Source organism: Myotis daubentonii, chromosome 15 (assembly GCF_963259705.1).
Source record: "Myotis daubentonii chromosome 15, mMyoDau2.1, whole genome shotgun sequence".
Taxonomy (NCBI): domain Eukaryota; kingdom Metazoa; phylum Chordata; class Mammalia; order Chiroptera; family Vespertilionidae; genus Myotis; species Myotis daubentonii.
Window position 1 is genome coordinate 11,707,217 of NC_081854.1, and position 23,701 is coordinate 11,730,917.

Sequence of the window (23,701 nt, forward strand, 5' to 3'; positions counted from 1 at the left end):
AGAGGGACACATCAATTGGTTGCCTCCCACAGGCACCCCGACCCGGACCGGGGATGGAGCCCACAACCGAGGAAAGCGCCCCTTGCCGGAATCAAACCCGGGACTCAGCCAGACCGGCTGGGGCAAGAGGATGAGTTTGTAAGCCTGGGAGGCAGGGACGGGCATTCTCCAGCGTGGGAACAGCACGGCAAGTGGAGAGGGAGACGCGCGCCGACCTGGCAACTGTCCGGGTTATTGTGCCCCTCCCCCTGCCCCCAAGACACCTCTGTCCTGATGCTGGTGAGAGGCAGGCGTGCCTCTCTGCTTAAGCCCCTCCTCCTCAACCTCTCTTCTTTTTTATTTTCTTTTTAAAAAAATATATTTTATTGATTTCTTACAGAGAGGAAGGGAGAGGGATAGAGTTAGAAACATCGATGAGAGAGAAGCAGCCATCAGCTGCCTCCTACACACCCCCCACTGGGGATGTGCCCGCAACCAAGGTACATGCCCTTGACTGGAATCAAACCTGGGACCCTTCAGTCCGCAGGCCGACGCTCTATCCACTGAGCCAAACCGGCTAGGGCGCAACCTCTATTCTTGTATAAATGCGTTCCCAGATTCTGGGCTCTTCGAGGGAAGTCCCACCTCTGATCTAACCTCAGTCTCTCACGCTGCAGATCCTTTTTTGCTCTCTGTCCATCCACAGTGGTGACCTAGAGAAACTCGGGACGTTTCGGCAGCAGAGGTGCCCGGGAAGGCGCGGGGTCGGGGCCAGACGCCTCCACTGGCCGCGATCCGGGAGCCGCCGCTCGGGCCGGGTGAGTCAGCCCCCGCGGCTCCCGCGTCATCCCGGCCGCTCCACTCCGCGCTATTTCGGGCTCCGGGCGCTATTAATAGAGGCTCGCGGAGCCGGGCGGCCGCCCTCCGCTCGGGCCCCCCCTGCGCCCGCGGCCCCGCAGCGATCGCCCGGCCACGCGTCACCGCGGCTAAGTTTAGAGGCGGGATGATGGGACAGCGGCCCGGTCCCCGCGCCGGCCGCAGCGCCCCCGCTTCCAGAGCTTTCGGCCCCGCGTCTCTCTCTCCGTTCCCCGCCCGCCCCGAGCCGCTGGGGTGGAGTTAGCGGCGGAGGTCCCCCTATTCTCCACCCGCTCCGCACCCCTGCCTGGCTCAGAGCAAACTTGAGGTTGGGATCAGGGGAAGGTTTGGGGGTGCAGCGGGGGTTGCGGCTAAGTCTGCGCTTGGAACCTTCGTGAGAAGGACGCCGGCCTCCGGGAGACTCGAACTCTCAACTCTGCGCGCGGGGAAGACTCGAATCCAGGATCCGAAAGTGCAAATTGCGAATCGAGCGCAGAAATCAAACTTGCAAAAAATGCAGAACCGAGGGCAACTCTCCCCCCATCCCCCCATCTCACAGGCTCAGAGTTACATTAACCGCACGCGGCGGGGTCTTGGCAGCATTTTTGCGAAACTAAAACGAGAAGCGAAGCGCGCCGCTTTCCGGGGCGTCTAGTCCCCGCAGCAAACATCCTCTGCTGGGGCGCCATCGCCCCCTGGCGGGCAAGGCACGAGTTGCAGATTTGCTGGGCGGCCATTCCCCAAAGCAGTGGTTCTCAACCTTCCTAATGTCGCGACCCTTTCATACAGTTCCTCATGTTGTGGTGACCCCCAACCATAAAATTACTTTCGTTGCTACTTCCTAACTGTAATGTTGCTACTGTTATGAATCGTAATGTAAATATTTGATATGCAAGATGTATTTTCATTATTACAAATTGAACATAATTAAAGCATAGTGATTCATCACAAAAACAATATGTAATCATATATGTGTTTTCCGATGGGCTTAGGCGATCCCTGTGAAAGGGTCGTTTGACCCCCAAAGGGGTCGCGGCCCACAGGTTGAGAACCGCTTCCCCAAAGACACATTTGTGTGGTCCCTCTATGTCGCTGGGGCCCAGTTCCTTCATTCCTCAAAGGGGAGGGTGATTGTGAGGCCTTGGCTCAGAGGAAGGGCTCAGTCTACAGCGGTCCTCCACATGGGGGGCAGGGGGGGCAGTCCAAGATCCCCCGTGAGTGGCTAAAGGGTGGATAGTACCTAACTCTATAAATACTCTTTTCCTAGACATACCCATGATAAAGTTTAACGTATAAGTTGGGCATAGTAAGAGATGAACAATAACAACTAATAAAGTAGAACTATAACAATATAGTGGAATAAAAGTTATGTGAACGTAGTCTCTCTGTCTCGTAGTCTTATCTGTCAAGATAGTTTTTGTTGCGCTGTACTCACCTTTTCATTTAAAGGGAGCACTTTGCGGCTTCTCTTTGACATATCTGATTGCCAGCATCACTGTTCGTGCACTTGGGGGCCATTGTTAAGTAAAATCTGGGTGACTGGAGCACAAGCACTCTGATGACTCACTGTGATCTGATGACGGAGCCCGCTACTAAGGGGAGCACTCACGACGCAGACACAATGGACAAGGGAGTGATTCCTGTCTGGGCGGGGCGGGAGCAGGGCAGTGAGGATTTCATCACGCTACTCAGGACGCTGTGCAATTTAAAGCTTATCAATTGTTCATTTCTGGAATTTTCCATTTAATGTTTTGGACCAAAGTGGAACGAAGGTAACTGAAATTGTAGAAAGCAAAACCACAGATAAAAGGGGCGGGAAGGGACTACTGTGTTTTTGTTTTGTTTTGTTTTTGTTAATTCTCACCCAAGGATATTTCTCCGTTGATTTTTAGGGAGAGTGGAAGAGAGAGGGAAAGGCAGAGAGAAACATCGATGTGAGAGAAACACATGGATTGGTTACCTCTTGCAGGAACCCCAACCAGGGCCTGGGCTGGGGAGGAGCCTGCAACCGAGGTACATGCCTTTGACTGGAATCGAACCCGGGACCAGACCGATGCTCTATCCACTGAGCCAAACCGGTGAGGGCGGGACTACTGTGTTTTGATGGCAATCTAGTTGGTGGCAACATTTATTCCTTATAGAGCCTTCCTTCCCGTGGCGGTGTGGCCCCTCCCTGGCCACCTGCCTCACAGGGCTGTGTTGTATTTCCTTCAGGGCATGTATGGCTGCCCGAAACTTATTTGTATGTTTCCTTCTTCTGGTTTATGACCCCAGCGCCACAGGGCAGGGACCTGGTCTGACTTGCTCACAAAGTGCCTGGCACATAGTAGGTGCTCGATCCATAATCATTCAAGGAATGAGTGAACCGTGAACCAGTCCCTCTCAAGACAGGCTCCGTGGTCTTACTGAATCCTCACCACCTTAGCAATCACAGATACGGACACTGAGGCTCCCAGCAGTGAAGTCACTTGTCTTAGGGCTTGCCTTCTATCTTTTTAATTTATTTGTTTATTTTATTGATTTCAGAGAGGGAGGGAGAGGGAGAGATAGAAACATCAATGATGAGAGAGGATCAGTGATCGGCTGCCTCCTGTATACTCCCTACTGGGAATCAAGCCCACAACTCGAGCTTGTGCCCTTGACTGGAATCAAACCCAGGACCCTTCAGTCTGCAGGCCTACACTCTAGCCACTGAGCCAAACCAGCTAGGGTTTGGCTTCTACCTTTTATTTCTTCACACAACATCCAGGTTGATAGCGTCTGGGTGCCAGGCCCTGTGATACAGCAACAGCTAAAATAGCTCCTGCCTGCCCAGGACTTGGTCAAGGCTGTTTTATTTATATGACAAACCTGAATACAGCACGATGCCAACTACTATTTTAGCTGCTTTACACGTAACTCATTCCATCCTCCTAATAATTATGCTATTATTATCCCCATTTAAAATATATTTTCATTCATTTCCGAGAGGAAGGGGGAGAGAGAGAGAGAGAAACATCAATGATGAGAGAGAATCATTGATTGGCTGCCTCCTGCACGCCCCCTACTGGGAATCAAGACTGCAACCCCGGGCATGTGCCCTTGGCCGGGATGGAACCTGGGACCCTTCAGTCCGCAAGCTGACACTCTATTCACTGAGCCAAACCGGGTAGAGCAATTATCCCCATTTTAGAGATGAGCAAACTGACACACGCACACAGGAGCCGAGTTGCTGGCGCAAGGTCACCCTGCTGGTAAGTGACGCTGCGGAAAATGACACCAGTGGTGCCACTGCTTATGAAGGAAGGAGAATCGGGGGATGGTAGGCTTCTCATCAGCAACCGAGAAGTCAGGGAGATGGAGCACCTTCTAGTTTTGCAAGGAAAACGACCAGGAATCCAGAATTTGAGATGCCAATTGTGAGGGTGAAATAAAGGTATTTTCAGGTGAGGTGCGCTCCATAACGGTCTGTGAATGAATAGAAGAGCATGTGCTCTGGCATGAATAAAAAGTAACAGAATTGTTATGGGTTGAATCGTGTCCCCTCAAAAATATATATTGAAGTCCTCGCCTCACAATGTAACCTTATTTGGAAATAAGGTCTTTACAGAGATAATGAAGTTAAATTGTGGTCACTAGGGTATCCCATATGACTGATACCCTTATAAAATGGGAATTTGGACACAGACACCCAGAGGGAAGACAAAGAGAAGAGACACAGGAAAGAGACTGCCATCGACAAGCCAAGAAACACCGAAGCTACCGGAAGCCGGGAGAAGGGCGTGGCCCTGCCAAAACCTTGACTGTGCACTTCCAGCCTCCAGAGCTGGGAGACAATCCATCTCTGCTGTGTAAGCTCCAGTGTTTGGCACTTTGCTACAGCAGTCCTGTCCTAGGAAACTAATACAAAAATGTATTCATGAATCAGTTGTATAAATAAAAATTAATGAGAAAAAAAACTTTTACAATAGGCTCCTAACAAAAGCTGGAACCCGTGGATAGAGACATGTTCATGGATATGGAAAAGATGTCAATTATCTTATAATTAAGCCATCAATTCAATGCAATTCTAATCTCAATCCTGATAGGATTTTTCATGGAACTAGAAAAGTAGCGGCTAAAATCCAGCCAGAGGAGAAAATATACAAGAATGGTAAAGATAGCCCTAGCCCGTTTGGCTCAGTGGATAGAGCGTTGGCCTGTGGACTGAAGAGTCCCGAGTTCAATTCCGGTCAGGGGCACATGCCCAGGTTGCAGGCTCAGTCCCCAGTAAGGGGGGGGGGGGGGAAGGCAGCCAATCAATGATTCTCTCTCATCATTGATGTTTCTATCTCTCCCTTCCTCTCTGAAATCAATTAAAGAAAAAAAAGAATGGTAAAGACAAATTTGAAACTGAATAGAGGGGGAACTTGCCTTATTAAAATAGCAAATCATATCAAACTATAATAATTAAACAGTATGGCATGGAGGCAAGAAACAGATATGGAGATCAATGAAACATAATAGAAATATATATATATATATATATATATATATATATATATATATATATATATATATATATGGAAACTTGGTACATGATAAAGATGGAATATTAAAACTGGGGCAAGGATTGACTTTTATACATATATTTTAATTTATTTCAGAGAAGAAGGGAGAAGGAGAGAGAAAGATAGAAACATTAATGATTATCATTGATCGGCTGCCTCCCGCATGCCCCACACCGGGGATTGAGCCTGCAACCCAGGCATGTGCTCTTGACCAGAATCAAACCTGGGACCCTTCAGTCTGCAGGCCGACGCTCTATCCACTGAGCCAAACTGGCCAGGGCAGGGTTGCCTTTTAAAATAAATGGTATTAGGACAATTGGTTACATCCATTATAAATTCTGCTTTAGTGCATTTTCTAATAAGCCTCTTGTAGGTTAAAGACAAAAACAAAACTAGGGAAAATCTTAAAAGAAATGATAGAATACATTTATGACCTTGGGGTATGGCAGGCCTCTTAAACAATACACAAAAAGCAACAGGATGGAATAGATTGGTAAACAGCCATGAATAAACACTAAGGACTTATGAGTGACAAAAATTAAAATACAAAGTACAAACTAGAAGGAAATATTTGGAAGCTATGTAACTGACTAAGAGAATCGGAAACCATAAAGTACTCCTACAAATTAATAGTAATAAAAAAGGCATAAAACCCCATTTAAAAAGTGGGCAAAGGATATGAGCAAGCAATTCACAACAGACAAAATACATAAAGCCAATAAACTCACGAAAACATGTTCTCTCTCCTTAGTAATCAGAGAGCTGCAAGTTAGAACAGCGTGGTACTATGCTTTCAGGAAATGACTAATCTGCAACTCATCAACCAGGTCTGCTCCATGTCCCTTCCTCCAGGAAGCCTTTTCTGACCCTCACGCGGGGTTAGGTTCCTCCGTCACACATCAGCCACGCACCCCCACGCACCCCCACGCACCCCCTGCCTCGGCCGCTGAGGTCTCCTGCCCCAGCCCTGCCCTCTCTGGGTCTCTCACGGTTTGGAAGCCCACGTCTGTCTTTCCCGCTGCACTACGAGCTCCAGGCGCGGGACTATCGTTAGTCACCGGAGTGTCACTAGCGCTGCCCGGCTCAGGGCCGGGAACCGAGGAGGCGCTTGGGGAATGTGTGTGGCATAAAAGAATGGATGGGGAAACTGAGGCCAGGTCCATGGCAGAGCTGGGGCTCAACCCCAAGGCCTCACAGAGATAAAGGATGTGTGATCTCCCACCACCTCCCGCTCAGGGAACCCTGTCCGGAGCCCCAGCACACAAGAGGCGCTCAATCAGGGCATTGAAATTGAACTGCTTGGCAACCAGAGACGCTCAGGCCGCGAGACCGCCTGCTCTCCCCAAGCCCTAACCTGCACAGTCCTCCACGACCATAGAGAGCTGAGCGGGACCGCGCTCTGGGCTCGAGGGCTAGAGAGGCCGGAAGTTCAGCGAGCCCGGGGACGCTCTGGCCGCGCCGCTCTTTTCCCAGCGGCTCGGGGACAAGGCGGTGAGTCCTCCCGGCACCGCGACGAAGGGGACTGGGGCGAGAAGGGCAGGGGGGAGACAGGTGGAGGGGGAGAGGGCTGGAGGCTGCTGGTGGCGATTGGCAGCCGCTGAAGCCAATCAGCAGTTGCGGTGTCCGAGATGGACAGGAGGGAGGGCGGGGCGGGCATCCAGGTGCGATCCCTGGGGCGGGGCGGACGGAAGGTGGGGACCGCTGCGGAGCGGGCGCTGGAAAGGCGGGGTACGGTGCGGGAGGGACGAATGGGACGCAGGGGCCTCGTGGGGCGGGGCGTGCCGCAGGTGGAGGCTCCCTCGGGACGGGGCATCGGAGAACCTGGGGCGCTGGGTGTTTGCAATGGAGGCCTGGGATTTTGGGGGGCGGGGTGGGGGACAGATGGCTGTGAGTGGGGGTTCCTGCTGGGGGGATGGGAATGCAGACGCTGATGTCTCACTCGCCCCGCCGCCCTGTCTTCATTTACAGGCCCCAGAAGAGCCGTGGGATGGACGAAGGGGGAGTGCGGCCGCCCGCTGAGCCGCCCACTAGGAAGAAATTCCTCATACCCCTAGACGGGGATGAGGCCCCTCCTGCTGGGGTAGGACAGAGAGATGGGCGGGGGTGGGGCTGGGGGCCCCCCGCTGGAAGGCTGAGAGGGTTGTGGAGGGAAGGGGACGGGGACGGGGGTGGGGGGGGGGGTGGGGGGCGGGGGCAGTGGGGCTACGGGAGGGTTAGGAAATGCTGGAGCCTGGGTCACCTTGGGAAATCAGCCCTTTGCTTTCCATCTGTTTCTCTGTCTGTAAAACGTCCTGGTGGCTCCAAGAGAGGCTAAGGCAGAGGCTGCGAACTGGCAGCAAACGAGTGGCCCCGGGATGTGCTTTATGTGGCCAGCACCCTGCAAGGCCCGGGTTTCTTGCTGACATTTAAGAATTGGAAGGTTTTGCCGTTTTGTTGTTGTTTTTTTTTAAAAAAGCTGGCACTTTTGACATCTCTTGGTAAACCGAAGGACTGGGAACATGGAGATCTCCTCATAGGAAAGCAGTGGGCTGGTGCTGAGTACTGGCTGCTGCTAATGTGCTATGAAGAAAAGAAAGTGGGCTCAGCCAGTGTGGCCCAGTGGTTGAGCTTCGACCTATGAACCAGGAGATCACAGCTCAGTTTAGGTCAGGGCACATGCCCAGGTTGTGGGCTTGATCCCCAGTAAGGGGGGTGGGGGGGCGTGCAGGTGATAGCCGATCAATGATTCTCTGTCATCATTGATGTTTCTATTCCCCCTTTTCCCTCTCCCTTCCTCTCTGAAATCAAGAAAAACATATTTTTAAAAAAAGAAAGAGAAAGTAGGCTAAGGATATAGGGTGTGATGGAGGAGAGGTGCTGCCTTAGGTAGGGCAGTCAAAGGACTGCCTCTCGGAGGAGGTGACATCTTGGCAGAGACGTGAATAAGTGACAGAGCGAGCTACGTGACATCTGGGGAGAGGGAACAGCCAGTGCAAAGGCTCTGAGGTCAGAGAGAGCCTGACAAGTTTGAGGGCAGCAAGAAGGCCAATGGGGCTGAGTAAGGAAAGCAGGTAGAGTGGGCTCTGGTGACAGCTTTGGCTTTTACTCTGAGGCAGGCTATAGGCGGAGGACGGACATGATATGACAGTGTGGGGGGCGGTGAGGGTTAGGCAGGGAACTGGTGAGGAGATGATGACAGTGGTCCCAGGGAGAGAAGATGGTGACTGGGACCAAGGTGGAGGCTGAGAAGTTGGGAGAAGTAGAGAGATTCTGATTTTGATCCGTCCCACCATCTCTCCCCACAGGCTAAGCCCTTGTTCAGATCCACTCGGACCCATCCCACCACGGAGACCTCAGCCCAGGCGGCCCCTCAGACCTACGCTGAGTATGCTATCTCGGGACCTGCAGGAGGGGCTGGAGCCGCACCCCCCACCGGGCCAGAACCCCAGGCAGGAGAGACCCCCAACCAGGCTCCCAAACCAGGGGCAAAATCCAACAGCATCATTGTGAGCCCCCGGCAGGTGAGGAGGAGGATGGAGAAGTGGGGCTTTAAGTTTTGGTGGGGAAAATATTAATAAGGATGGCTTTCTGGTAGGCAGTGGAAGGAGGTCTAAGTTCTGGCCATTGTACTGTCAGCAACACAGTTCATTCATTCATTCATTCAACTACTGTGTGTAGATTGATGCTGCCCCACATGTTTTATTTTGCTATAACAAAAATACCAAAAACTGGGTGGCTTAGACAAAAGTTTTGGAATTATTTCTCACAGTTTTGGAGGCTGAGAAGTTCAAGATCAAGGCACGTGCAGAATTGGTGTCTGGTGAGGTTCATAGAGGGCTGTCTTCCCACTGTGTCCTCACAGTGAAGGAAGGGGTGAGAGAACTCTGGGGTCTCTTTTATAAGGGCACTAATCCCCTTCATGAGGGCTCCACCCACATGACCTAATCACCTCCCCTCACCTCCTAATCCCATTGCATTGAGGGTTAGGGTTTCACTTTTGGTGGGACAGACACATTCCATCCACAGCAGACTGACTGTTCTTATCAGGGGTGTGATTGTGTTAGTGCAGCTACATTTCTTAACCCCAGTTTTGTTCCTTTATTCAAAAACTATTTATTGAACACAGACCCGAATTCAAATCTGCTGTGCTGCATAGTAGTTGTGTGATCTTGGGCAAGTGGCTTAACCCATCTGTGCCTTTAAAGTGGGGGTTCACACCCTAAACACTGGTTTTGCTCAGTGGATAGAACGTCGGCCCGTGGACTGAAGGGTCCCGGGTTCGATTCTGGTCAAGGGCATGTACCTTGGTGGTGGGCTTGATCGTCAGTAGAGAGCGTGCAGGAGGCAGCTGATCTCTCTCATCGATGTTTCTAACTCTATTCCTCTTCCTTCCTCTCTATAAAATCAATAAAATATATTTAAAAATAAATAAATAAAATAAAATGGGGGTTCATCCACTTACAGTCCACAAATGCATTCAGAGGTTGCCAGATGCTGTTCTAGGCTCAGGGGATAGAGTGATAGAAAGGAAGCATAAAGTCTCCACAGTTGATGGAGCCGGTGTTCTTTATACAAAGACAACAATAGGACTCCAGAATGTGAAACGATGGGGTGGGGCAGGGGCTGGGAGGAATTGGGGGTCATCTGTAAAACTGTCAACAATTTAAAAAAAAAGGTGAAAAGATGGTCAATATCATTAGCCACCAGGGAAGTGCTTATCAGAACTACCATGAGTGCCTGGCCGGTGTGGCTCAGTGGTTTGATTCTTGGTCAGGACATACGCCCAGGAGTGCAGGAGGCAGCCAATCAATGATTCTCTCTCATCATTGATGTTTCTATCTCTCTCTCTTCCTCTCCCTTCCTCTTTGAAGACAATAAACATCCTATCTAATAAAAGAGAAAAATGGTAATTGGCGTACGACGATACCCTTTTCATTGGCTAATCAGGGCTATATGCAAATTAACTGCCAACTATGATTGGCAGTTAACTGCCAACAAGATGGCGGCTAATTTGCATATGTAGGCACAATGCAGGGAGGCGAAAGGGAAAGCAGGAAGAAGCCCCCTGCCACTGACAGTGATCGGAAACCCAGGGGGGAGCTAAGAGCTGGGGGGCAGGGCAAAGGCGGCCCTGGGGCCGCCTTTGCCCTGCCCCCCAGCCATGATCTGAGAATCAGGTGCCTTTTCCGCCCTGGCCAGTGATAGCAGGAAGTAGGGGTGGAGCCAGCGATGGGAGCTGGGCACGGTCGAAGCTGGCAGTCCCGGGAACTAGGGGTCCCTTGCCTGGGCCTAAAGCGGAGCCCACGATCGCGGGGCCGCTGCAGCTGCGGGTCCCCGCTGCCCGGGCTGGACGCCTAGGCCAGAGGCGTTAGGCCTGGGCAGGGGCGAAGCCTGCAACCACGGGGAGCTGGGGGTCCCCTGCCCAGGCCTGACACCTCTGCCGGAGGCCTCAGGCCTGGTCAAGGGGCCGATCCGGTGATAGGTGATCGGAGGGTGATGAGGGTCAACTCCTCTGGCCGAGGCATCAGGCTTGGGCGGGGGGTGGAGCAAGCGATCAGAGGGAGATGGGGGTCCCCTGCCCAGGCATGATTCCTGGGCCAGAGGCCTCAGGCCTGGGCGGGGGCCAGAGCCAGTGGTCAGGGGGAGATGGGGGTCCCCTGTCCAAGCCTGACACCTCTGGCAGAGGCGTCAGGCCTGGGCAAGGGGCCGATCCTGCGATTGGAGGGTGATGGGGGTCAACGCCTGAGGGCTCCCAGTATGTGAGAGGGGGCAGGCTGGGCTGAGGGACACTCCCCTCCCCACACACACCCAGTGCACCGGGCCCCTAGTATTTAAAAAAAAAATAAACACAATGAGATCCCACCCACACCTACTAGAATGGCTAGACTAAAAAGCACAGACAATAACGAGTGCTGTGAGGCTGCGAAGGAACTGGAACCCTCAGGCACTGCTGGTAGGAATGTGCAATGGTGCAGCCACTTTGGAGAATGATCTGGCAGTTCCTTAAATGTTTAATAATAGAGTTAGCATATGACCCAGCAAGTCCACTTCTAGGTACATACCCAAGGGTAATGAAGATGTGCGTCCACACAAAATCTTGTGCACCAGTGTTCATAGCGGCATTATTCACAATAGCCAAAAAGTGGGTAGAACTCAAACGTCCATCAGCTGATGACTGGCTTCTGTCACTGAGCTTGTTGAAGGTTCATTCATCCCTTCTCGTTGCTGAGTAGTATTCCGTTCTGTGGATTTACCACGTCCTGTTTATCCATTCCTCCACTGGTGGACAACCCCTGGGTTATTTGTACTTCTTTGTTATTATAAAAATGCTGCTGCGAACTTTTGTGCGGATGAATGTTTTCCGTTCTCGGGTATTGATCTCGGAGTGGATTTGCTGGTCACATGGTCACTCCATGTTAAACTTTTTCAGGAACTCCCAGACTATTTTCTAAAAAGTTGCACCGTTTTACATTCCCACCAGGAATGTGCGAATGTCCCAGTCTCACCACCTTCTCCCCACCTGTCACTGTCTGTCCTCCTGCTTCTGGTCATGTCCTTCAAAAGTTAAAGTACGATCCGTCCCTCCCTTGCTCAGAGCCTTTCCATGGCTCCCAGGTGCCCCGGCTGCTCTGATCACCCACACCCACCACGAGAGCAGGTCCCATGCTCTTAGAACCATACCCCACCTCACTTGGCAATCACACGTTCATCCCCGAGATCATTTTGTTTAATGTCTGTGTCCCGCACGGGAGCAGGGACTTTGTCTGTCTGGGTCACTGCTATATCCCCAGCACTTAGACACACGGGTGGTGCTCATTAAATACTTACTGGATGGATTAGAGCAGTGATGGCGAACCTATGACACGCGTGTCAGAGGTGACACGCGAACTCATTTTTTTGGTTGATTTTTCTTTATTAAATGGCATTTAAATATATAAAATAAATATCAAAAATATAAGTCTTTGTTTTACTATGGTTGCAAATATCAAAAAATTTCTATATGTGACACGGCACCAGAGTTAAATTAGGGTTTTTCAAAATGCTGACAAGCCAAGCTCAAAAGGTTCGCCATCACTGGGTTAGAGCTTGACTTCCCTGGAGAATTGCAGTTTTAGGTGACAGGGTAAGGTCAGGGGAGAACGGGAGAGGAGCCTAACGTGTGGAGCCACATGAGACTCCTGAAGGTGCTGGGGAGCCACAGCGGGCTTTAGAGCTGGGAGGAGAAGGATGACCCTTCTGGGTGCGGTTTGGAGGGTGGCCACTTGGGGACACCACTGGGGCAGGAGACCAGGAGGCCGTGGTGTGGTGTGGGGGCCTGGGCAACGGTGCTGGCAGTGGAGGGGAGACATTCATGGCAGATCCTTACCTGGAGGAGGAGGAGGGGGAGGGGGAAGAGAGGGAGGAGGAAGAGAGGGAAGTGTCCGTGACCAAGTCGGGGTCTCTGGACAATGGAGCCGGGGGGAGGAGAAGGAGGTGGGAGGGCAGATGCTGAGGGCCGTTTGGACACAGGAGGTGGACGTCCAGGGGAAGTGTCCGATGGCCACAGGACACCCAGATTGGGCTGGGGGAAAAGGCTGAATTAGAGACAGACCCAGGGACCCTTCAGTTCAAGCCTGGGACTCGGGGAGCGGGACCTAGAGCTGGGATGTCAAGGACATGTTGGGCTCAAGAGGAGGCGAGTCTGCCTGGCCAGTGTGGCTCAGTGGTTGAGCATCGACCGATGAACCAGGAGGTCATGGTTCAGTTCCGGTCAGGGCACATGCCAGGGATCCCCAGTGTGGGGCATGCAGGAGGCAGCTGGTCAATGATTGTCTCTCATCATTGATGTTTCTTTTTTTTAAAATATATTTTATTGATTTTCTATAGAGAGGAAGGGAGAGAGATAGAGAGTTAGAAACATCGATGAGAGAGAAACATCGATCAGCTGCCTCCTGCACATCTCCCACTGGGGATGTGCCCGCAACCCAGGTACATGCCGTTGACCGGAATCGAACCTGGGACCTCTCAGTCCGCAGGCCGACGCTCTATCCACTGAGCCAAACCGGTTTCGGCATCATTGATGTTTCTATCTCTCTCTCCCTCTCCCTTCGTCATGGGTGTCAGGGAATCTAACCGTGGCTTCCTGGTTCATGGTTCAATGCTTAACCACTGAGCCGAACTGGCCAGGCAGAGGAGGAGAGAGAAGTTGCAAGACCCAGGCGCAGGGCAGGAGAAGGGTGGAGAGGTGCTGAGAGAGGTCCTGAGAGAGGTGGGGTGGGGGGGCCCTGGGGTGGCCGTGGCTCCAGGGTCATCCCTGTTCATGGCTTCTGCTCTCCCTCCCTCCCCAGAGGGGCAACCCCGTACTGAAGTTCGTGCGCAACGTGCCCTGGGAATTCGGCGACGTGGTTCCTGACTACGTGCTGGGTCAGAGCACCTGTGCCCTCTTCCTCAGGTGAGCTCTGGGCTGTCCCACCTCAGGAGGGCACGGGAGGGTGTGCGCTGGTCTTCTAGGCTCTTCCCCAGGAGACCGCCAGGCGTGGCCCTGTGGGCTCTGGGCCTCAGGTGGGAGGAGGAGGCCAGGCCTGGGGGTGCCCGGAGTGACAAGAGCTGAGGGCCAACTCCTGTGTCTGAGCAGGTTGGGGGCCGGGTCACTCATGCCCCAGACTGAGTGACTCCAACATCCAGGACTGAAGTTGACAAGAGCCAGATCTCCCTGACCTCCCCCCCGCCCCCACCCCGGTTAAACCCGGAGCCCTTCTCCAGACAGAGGCAAAGGGGAAGTGAAACTTCTGAGTTGCTGGCCTCCCTGTAGGCGCGAGAGCTGGCGGCTCCTGGGCAGGATGCCCCCTGGTTCCCAGGTGCAGAAGCCCCCCCACCCCCATCAGCCAAAGTCCTGGCGTGGCCCCTGCTTCCCAAGACCAGCTGCGCAGGTCCCGGCCTTGCTCTTCAGGGCACTGGTCTCCTCTGCCTGAAGCCAGTCTCCCCTCCTCAGTGAGGACCCTGGGGCCAACCTTGCAGGAGCCCGAGCCAGGCAGCTGCTGCTGCAAACCCCTCTGTGCCCCTCCTGCAAGGGAGAGGCAGGCTGCCCCAGCTCCCTGCGTGTTAGCGTGAGGAAGGGCTCCCCGGAACTCGGGGCCACGAGACCTCTCAATCCTTCCTCCCCCTTCCCCAGCCTCCGCTACCACAACCTCCACCCGGACTACATCCACGAGCGGCTGCAGAGCCTGGGCAAGAGCTTCGCCCTGCGGGTCCTGCTCGTGCAGGTGGATGTGGTAAGCAGGGGTCCCCCCTCCAGCCTCACTGCCCCGCCTGTGCAGCGGGGAGAGTTGGGGCTCCTGGTAGCCAAGGGGACTGTTGAACCCCTTCCAGGGAGAAATGCAAGTGTCTCATGGCCTCCAGTCTTGACCCCTCTCATCCTTATAGCCGCCAGAGGGGTCTTCCTAACGCACACGTCTGGTGTTAAAACCCCTAAATGGGCCCTGGCCATTGTTGCTCAGTGGTTAGACCAGCCGTGGGCAAACTACGGCCCGCTGGCCGGATCCGGCCCGTTTGAAATGAATAAAACTAAAAAAAAAAAAAAAAAAAAAAAAAAAAGACCGTACCCTTTTATGTAATGATGTTTACTTTGAATTTATATTAGTTAACACAAACACTCCATCCATGCTTTTGTTCCGGCCCTCCGGCCCAGTTTAAGAACCCATTGTGGCCCTCGAGTCAAAAAGTTTGCCCAGCCCTGGGTTAGACCATCGGCCCATGTACTGAAGTGTCTTGGGTTTGATTTCTGGTCAAGGGCTGAAGGTTCGATCCCTGGCCCCAGTCAGGCAACCAATCAATGTGTCTCTCTCACATCAGTGTTTCTCTCTCTCTCCCTCCCTCCTACCTCCCTTCCACTCTCTAAAAAATCAGTGGAAAAAATATCCTTGGGTGAGGATTGACAACAACCAAAAATACCCTAAGTGGCTTCCCAGTGTTCGCCATGGCCCAGGACGCTCTCTGTGTCCCGGCCCTTGCCCAGCTCTCTGGGCTCATGCCCAAGCTCCCGTGTGAAAACCCCTTCTTTTGCCCTGGCAGGTGGCTCCCTTGGTTAGAGTGTTGTCCCAATATGTCAAGGTAGCAGGTCTGATCTCCTGTCAGGACACATACAAGAATCACCAGTGAATGCATGAATAAGTGGAACAACATATGGATGTTTCTCCCCTTCCCTCCTCCCCCCTTCCCCCCCCCCTCTCTAAAGTCAATTTTTAAAAAAAACTTTCTTTCCCATCCTCCATCCCATATTAGTGATTGCAATTGCTCCAGCCCTCTCTTTCCTCCCATCCTTGCACGTGCTCCTCCCTATGTTTAAGGTTCCCTTCTCTGCTCTCCTGTGCTGCCTTTACTCCTCTTCATCCTCCGTAAGGTCCCAGCTCAGATGTCTTCTCCTCTCGGAAGCTCTCCCTGAACTCACCCAGGTCATAGGCTCCCTGGATTCCCCACCCCCAGCCCCTTCAGCTCTGGCCACTCTGGGTCCTCACTGTCTGAGGATGGGTCTGTCCCTTCTTCAGACTGAGCTCCAGGAGGATAGAACCAGGGCTGTCTCGGTCACTGCTGGGTCCTGGTACTGCCCAGCACAGGCCAGGCGCCCAGTAGGAGCTTAGGGAGTGTCAATTGAATGGAAGGTTCCTGGCATCCTAAGCCACTGTGTTTTCAAGACTATAATGCGTTGCTTTCTCCCAGATCTCTCATTCTGATTTTCTCCTCTGCCCAGAAAGATCCTCAGCAGGCCCTCAAGGAGCTGGCTAAGATGTGCATCCTGGCAGACTGCACCCTGGTCCTTGCCTGGAGGTGAGATCGAGGCTCCCAGCCAGGTCAGGCTCTATCCCGAGAGTCATTCCTCTCCCCCAACCTTCTCAGCCCTTCCCTTCTCCTCCCATGAACTCTCTGTGAGCCTGGTCCAGGCACTGCCTGTCTCTGGCCTCAATGTCTTCATCTGTAAAATAGGGTCCTACTGTCTTTCTTGTAGGGATGTAGGCACAAAGGCAGGTAACGTAGATCAAATTCCCAGGACCGTACTAGTCACTTATGAATTAGACATAAAATCTAGCTGAACAATTAATTGCACGTCTGGCTCTCTAAAGACCATAGATTGGTTCTCCAATTGGGGGGAAAAAAGAACCCCTCTCTCACACCATAAACAAAATGAAAATCCTGACAAGTGATTTTTTTAAAAATACAATAGCCCTGGCCGATTTGGCTCAGTGGATGGAGCATCAGCCTGCAGACTGAAGGGTCCCAGGTTCGATTCCAGTCAAGGGCATGCACCTTGGTTGCGGGCACATCCCCGGTGGGGGGGGGTGCAGGAGGCGGCTGATCGATGTTTCTCTCTCATGGATGTTTCTCTCTGTCCCTCTCCCTTCCTCTCTGTAAAAGAATCGATAAAATATATTTTTTTAAAAATAGTACAATAGCCCTAGTTGGTTTGGCTCAGTGGATAGAGCATCAGCCTGCGGACTGAAGGGTCCCAAGTTCAATTCTTGTCAAGGGCACGTGCCCAGGTTGTGGGCTTGATCCCCAGTAAGGGGTGTGCAGGAGGCAGCCAATCAATGATTCTCTCTCATTGATGCTTCTATCTCTTTCTCACTCTCCCTTCCTCTCTGAAATCAATAAAAATATATTTTGGGGAAAAAAAGTACAATAGCCCAGCTAGAGTGGCTCAGTTGGTTGAATGTTGTCCTATGCACCAAAAGACTGCTGGTTCCATTCCTGGTCAGGGCACATACCTGGGTTGTGGTTTCAATCCTCGATTGGGGCACATAAGGAAGGTAACTGATCCATGTTTCTCTCTCTTCTTCCCCCTCTCCCTCTCTGCCCCTTTCCCTCCCTCCCTTCTACTCTCTCTAAAAATCAATGGGAATAAAAATCAATGGGAATAAAAGTCAATGGAAAAAATATCCTCAGGTGAGGCTTAACCAAAAAAAATTTTTTTACAATAAAAGCGTTACAAGAAATTTAATGGGAGAATATTTTTTATAATTTTGGGGTATGAAAAGTCTTCCAAAGCAAGACATAAACCCCTAAATCCATAAAGGAAAAGATTGGCTGATTTGAGAAAATTATAATTTGAAACTTTTGGATGTTAAGAGATACTGTAAACAAAGTTAAAGGCAAATGACAACCCTAGCCTGTTGCTCAGTGGTTAGAGCATTTGCCAGAGGACTGAAGGGTCTCGGGTTCGATTCTGATCAAAGGCATGTACCTCGGTTACATGCTTGATCCCTGGCCCCAGTTGGGGACGTGCAGGAGGCAACCAATCAATGGGTCTCTCTCACATCGATGTTTCTCTGTCTCTCTCCCTCCCTTCCACTCTTTCTAAAAAATCAGTGGAAGAAATACCCTCGGTTGAAGATTAACAACAACAATAAAAGGGCAAATGACAAACTAAGAAAAAAGACTAGGTGTGTATGTAACAGATTTAAGGTCCCTAATTTATATATGGACATGCAAATTATATTTATAATAGAGGCCCGGTGCAAGAAATTCATGCACGGGTACAGTCCCTAGGCCTGGCCTGCCATCAGGGCCATCTTCCTCGGCTGCTGGCTGCTGGCCCCACTCCCAGCCACCAACCACTCCTGGTTCCCCGTTCACCATCGGGTGATGGGAGCCTGCTGGCCGGGGGAAGGGACTGAAAGGTGGTCAGTGCGCCTCACAGTGACTGATCAAGCGGTCGTTCTGGTCGTTCTGCTGTTAGGGTCAATTTTCTTATTACCCTTTTATTATATAAGATAGGATGGTAAAATATATTTAAATTCTTGTTGTTAATCCTTATCTGAGGACATTTCCTCCATTGATTTTTATGTTGTTGTTTTTTTCAATCCTATTTTTTTTTAATACCTCAAAGCCACAGCCAACTTTATATTTTATTTATTTTTAAAATTAATCTAAAACCCTAGCCAGTTTGGCTCAGTGGATAGAGCGTCAGCCTGTGGACTGAAGGGTCCTGGATTCGATTCCGGTCAAGGGCATGTTCCTTGCTTGCAGGCTCCCGACCCTGGTTAGGGGGCATGCGGGAAGCAACCAGTTGATGTGTTTCTCTCACATCGGTGTTTCTCTCTTTCTCTCCCTCTCCCTTCCACTGTCTTTAAAAAAAAAAATCCTTGGGTGAGGATTTAAAAAATAATAATACTAAATTAACCCTAGAGAGAGGAAGGGAGGGAGAGAGAGAGAAATATTGATGTGAGAGAGGAACATCGATCGGTTGCCTCCTGCACATGCCCCAATGGGGGATCAAACCCAAAACCTGGGTATGTGCCCTGACCTGGAATTGAACCTGCCACCTTCTGGTGTTTGGGACGAAACTACAATCAACTGAGCCACAGCAGGCAGGGCTAAATGCTAATATTCATTCTATGTTTATAAAGACTCTCCTACAAGTCAAGAAGAAAAAGGTGACCCAATTTTTAAAAAGTCTAATACAGGTGGCCAAAAACTCCTAGAAAATTAATCAACCATATTATAGTTTATCAGGAAAAAAGTAAAATTTGAAAAATGAGGTGCCATTTTTCACCCATTAATTTGGTGAAAACATCAAGACGGAGAGTATGAAACGGGCACCCGCATGTTCAGTTGGTTGGAGACGTGATTGACTGTCAAAACATGGAGGTAGTAATGGGTAAAGGGGGTCAAATATATGGTGACGGAAGGAGATTAGACTTTGGTGGTGAACATGCAATGCAGTGTACAGATGATGTATTATATAATTGTGCACCTGAAACCTATATAATTTTATTAACCAACGTCACCCCAGTAAATTTAATAGTAATAATAATTTTTAAAAACCAGAAAATAGACACACAAATTTCTGCACTTGGAATTTCTACTTGCTGATGATCCCTGCTTGTGTGTGCAGTGACACAGGCTGTAACATGTAGTTCAAAATTCAGAAGTGATATAGAAAGGGTATAATGTGTAGACTGCATATACACTGAGTGGCCAGATTATTATGACTGGCCAGATTATTATGACCACCCCATCAGTACTTCATTGACACTTCCAAAAATACTGAATATTGAAAACTTCCTAAGCAAATACTCTCAAGGTTTTATTATTATTATTATTTGCATAACTAATTCACTTCATTGTACTGATGGGGTGGTCATAATCATCTGGCCACTCAGTATATACACACACATATAATCAGCAATATATACGGAGAAGTGTCTCCTCTACCCCTTCCCTCCTACTCCCCTTCCCCTTCCCACTGGTGTTGGTCTCTTGGTTCCCTTTCAATGTTTCTATAAAACACAAGCAGCATGTGCGAAAACATCTGTTTCCTTCCTTTCTTATACTGCGTACACACGCTCCTTGGCTTAGGATGGGGTTACCGCCCAGTAAGCCCATTGTAAGCTGACAGTACCGTCAGGTGAAATGCAGTGAATACACCTTCCCTGCAGGACGGCGTGGCAGCCTGGCCGGTCTCTGCTGGGTGTGCATCACTTCTGCGCATTGTAAAGCCGACAAGTCGTAAGTCGGAGCAGTGTGCTGGGCACTGTCCGTAGACTGCTCTGTGCCTTGCGGTGTCATTATCTGGAGGTCTTTTCCATGTCCGTGTAGAGAGCAGCCTCATTCTTTGTTTCATGGCTGTGCAGTAGTCCAATATAGTACCCACACTTTTTAAAAAATCAGTACACATTATTATTGAAGAGCAGTTTTAAGTTTATAGACAAATTGATCAGAAAGTACAGACTTCTGCCCTGGCCGGTGTGGCTCGGTTGGTTGGAGTGTCATCCCGTGCACCAAAGGGTGGTGGGTTCGATCACAGTCGGGGCACATGCCCAGGTTGCAGGTTCCATTCCGGTTGGGATGCAGGCAGTAGGCAAACAGTTGATGTTTCTCTCTCCCTTCGTCTCTCTCTAAAAAAGAAAAAAAATATATATATATATATAGTGATTTCAGAGAGGAAGGGAGAGAGAGAGATAGAAATGACCTCATGGGAAGAACCAAGATGGCGGCATAGGTTAACGCCGGAGTTTGCTGCCTTGAACAACTACTTCAAAAGTGAAACTAAAAGACGGAACGGACATCACCCAGAACCACAGGAACGCTGGCTGAGTGGAAGTCCTACAACTAGGAGGAAAGAGAAACGCATACGGACACTCAGAGGAGGCGCAGTGCTGAAGTCAAATACTGAGGTGAGGACTGCATGCAGAGTGGGCTGGTGGCTGAGGGCGCGGTTGGCGTTTTCAATTGGGAGGGAGTCGCAGACTCTGAGCTCCAGATCTGGGCGAGTCTTTAGGGACCCTGACTCAAATGGGAGAAGCGGGACTGTCTGGCTTCGGTCGGAGTGAGTGCAGCCTTCTCTCTGAGGTTTGCAGCGGTTGCTGGGACTCAGAGAGGCAGAGCCCCTGGGGACAGGACTGAGAGCAGCCATAACTGCTCTCTCCGGCCCACCCTGTTGTTCCCGTGCTACCCGCCCTACCCAAGCCCTGCACAGAAGCATTTGCTGGATAGCCTCAGGCAAACGCCAGATTAGCACCTCCCTAGAGGACAGAAGTTCTCTCACTGCAGACACAGCTGATTCTCACAGCCACTTGGCCTGGAGGTCAAATCCCCCCTAGTATTAGCTACAACAATCAAGGCTTAACTACAAGACTGCGCACAAAGACCACTAGGGGGTGCACCAAGAAAGCATAACAAAATGCGGAGACAAAGAAACAGGACAAAATTGTCAATGGAAGATATAGAGTTCAGAACCACACTTTTAAGGTCTCTCAAGAACTGTCTAGAAGCCGCCGATAAACTAAATGAGATCCTCGAGAAATCTAATGAGACCCTTGATGTTGTGATAAAGAACCAACTAGAAATTAAGCATACACCGACTGAAATAAAGAATACTATACAGACTCCCAACAGCAGACCAGAGGAGCGCAAGAATCAAGTCAAAGATTTGAAATGCGAAGAAGCAAAACACACCCAACCGGAAAAGCAAAATGAAAAAAGAATCCGAAAATACGAAGATAGTGTAAGGAGCCTCTGGGACAGCTTCAAGCGTACCAACATCAGAATTATAGGGGTGCCAGAAGATGAGAGAGAGCAAGATAGTGAAAACCTATTTGAAGAAATAATGACAGAAAACTTCCCCCACCTGGTGAAAGAAATAGACTTACAGGTCCAGGATGCGCAGAGAACCCCAAACAAAAGGAATCCAAAGAGGACCACACCAAGACACATCGTAATTAAAATGCCAAGAGCAAAAGACAGAGAGAATCTTAAAGCAGCAAGAGAAAGAAACTCAGTTACCTACAAGGGAATACCCATACGACTGTCAGCTGATTTCTCAACAGAAACTTTGCAGGCCAGAAGGGAGTGGCAAGAAATATTCAAAGTGATGAATACCAAGAACCTACAACCAAGATTACTTTATCCAGCAAAGCTATCATTCAGAATTGAAGGTCAGATAAAGAGCTTCACAGATAAGGAAAAGCTAAAGGAGTTCATCACCACCAAACCAGTATTATATGAAATGCTGAAAGGTATCCTTTAAGAAGAGGAAGAGGAAGAAAAAGGTAAAGATACAAATTATGAACAACAAATATGCATCTATCAACAAGTGAATCTAAGAATCAAGTGAATAAATAATCTGATGAACAGAATGAACTGGTGATTATAATAGAATCAGGGACATAGAAAGGGAATGGACTGACTATTCTTGTGGGGGAAAGGGGTGTGGGAGATGCGGGAAGAGAATGGACAAAAATCGTGCACCCGCCGAAACCGGTTTGGCTCAGTGGATGGAGCGTCGGCCTGCGGACTCAAGAGTCCCGGGTTCGATTCCGGTCGAGGGCATGTACCTGGGTTGCGGGCATATCCCCAGTGGGAGATGTGCAGGAGGCAGCTGATCGATGTTTCTCTCTCATCGATGTTTCTAACTCTCTATCTCTCTCCCTTCCTCTCTGTAAAAAATCAATAAAATATATTTTGGAGAAAAAAAAATCGTGCACCTGTGGATGAGGACAGTGGGTGGGGAGTGAGGGCGGAGGGTGGGGCAGGAACTGGGAGGAGGGGAGTTATGGGGGGAGAAAAGAGGAACAAATGTAATAATCTGAACAATAAAGATTTAATTTAAAAAAAATAAAAATTAAAAAAAAAGAAAAAAAAAGAAATGACCTCCTGGCTCATAGGTTGACCTGAGCCATGCCAGCCGGGCTCCCTCCACCTCTCTAAAGTCAATTAAAAAAAAAAAAAAAAAGTATGGAGTTCCCACATACGATTTCTCCTAGTATTTACATCTTGTATTAATTAGTGTGATACATTTGTTACAGTTGTGTTGTACACTCTATAGGTCTTGACAGAGGTATGACATGCGTCCGAAATTCCTGCATCCAATGGTTAACTCCATTTCCAGCCCCTCTCTGTCTCTCTTGGGTGGGGCGGGGCAGCAGCTTACAGAATAGTTTCCCTGCCCTACGTAATAGTTCCTGTGTTCTCCCTCGTCATCCCTCCCTCCCTCCGGGCAACCACTGCTCTTTGTACTGTCTGCACGGTTTGCCTTTTCCAGGATGTCCTACTGGAGTCATAGAGTATACAGCTGAAGTGGAGAACCCGGGGCCCTCTTGTGCCGGGAGAGCCCCAGTTCCTCCTCACTGCGGGTCTTTATCCTGTGTCTCCTTCACTGCTCACAAAGCACTCCACTGCCGGCCACTAAATGTGCGGGGTTTTCCCCACACCAAGCAATCCTCTGCGATACCGGCTTGGTTTCCTACAATTTTTTTTTCAAATATATTTTATTGATTTTTTACAGAGAGAAAGGGAGAAAGAGAGAAACATCGATCGGCTGCCTCCTGCATGCCCCCTACTGGGGATGTGCCCGCAACCAAGGTACATGCCCTTAACCGGAATTGAACCTGGGACCCTTCAGGTTTCCTACAATTTAACTCAATCCTGTCGCCATCTATCTGGAGACAGTCAGATCCCACACACACTCCAGGCGCCGGCTGCCGTCACCTGTGCTTCCGACCAAGCGGCTATAGAGGGAGGTCCCCACGACCCCTCAGGCTTGACACTTTGCTGGAGCGGCTCATCGAACTCAGCGGAACACTGACTTATGTTTCCCAGTTCATTTCTTTTTTAATTTAGTCCTTATCCGCGGATGTGTTTTTTAATTGATTTTAGAGAGTGGGGAGTAGGGGTGGGGAGAGAAACATTGATCAGCTGCCTCCCAAACGCACCCTGACTGGGGATCGGGCCGAAACCAAGGCCTGAGTAGGAATGGAGCCCGCAGCCTTTTGGTGCACAGGACGCCGCTCCAACCAGCTGAGACACCGGCCAGGCTGTTTACCAGTCGTTAAAGGAGATAGATGAACAGCCAGTGAGGAGAGACTGAGGGCGAGGTTGGGAGGATC

General features: G+C 50.4%; 1 protein-coding gene across 5 annotated transcripts in view; it reads left to right on the forward strand.

Moving 5' to 3' along the window:
- The window catches only part of ERCC1 (ERCC excision repair 1, endonuclease non-catalytic subunit), a 202,341-nt gene that overhangs the window by 173,316 nt on the left and 5,324 nt on the right, over positions 1–23,701 (forward strand). The window contains exons 1-6 of one of the 5 annotated variants that reach the window (XM_059666155.1): positions 6,716–6,854; positions 7,332–7,443; positions 8,648–8,863; positions 13,670–13,773; positions 14,494–14,593; positions 16,069–16,145. In XM_059666155.1, the coding sequence (XP_059522138.1) occupies positions 7,351–7,443; positions 8,648–8,863; positions 13,670–13,773; positions 14,494–14,593; positions 16,069–16,145 (590 nt within the window). In that variant the 5' untranslated portion in view covers positions 6,716–6,854; positions 7,332–7,350. Of the gene's footprint in view, positions 1–6,715; positions 6,855–7,070; positions 7,097–7,329; positions 7,444–8,647; positions 8,864–13,669; positions 13,774–14,493; positions 14,594–16,068; positions 16,146–23,701 lie in introns of those variants that run through there. The other 4 variants (XM_059666151.1, XM_059666153.1, XM_059666152.1 and 1 more) reach the window with 4 other exon arrangements.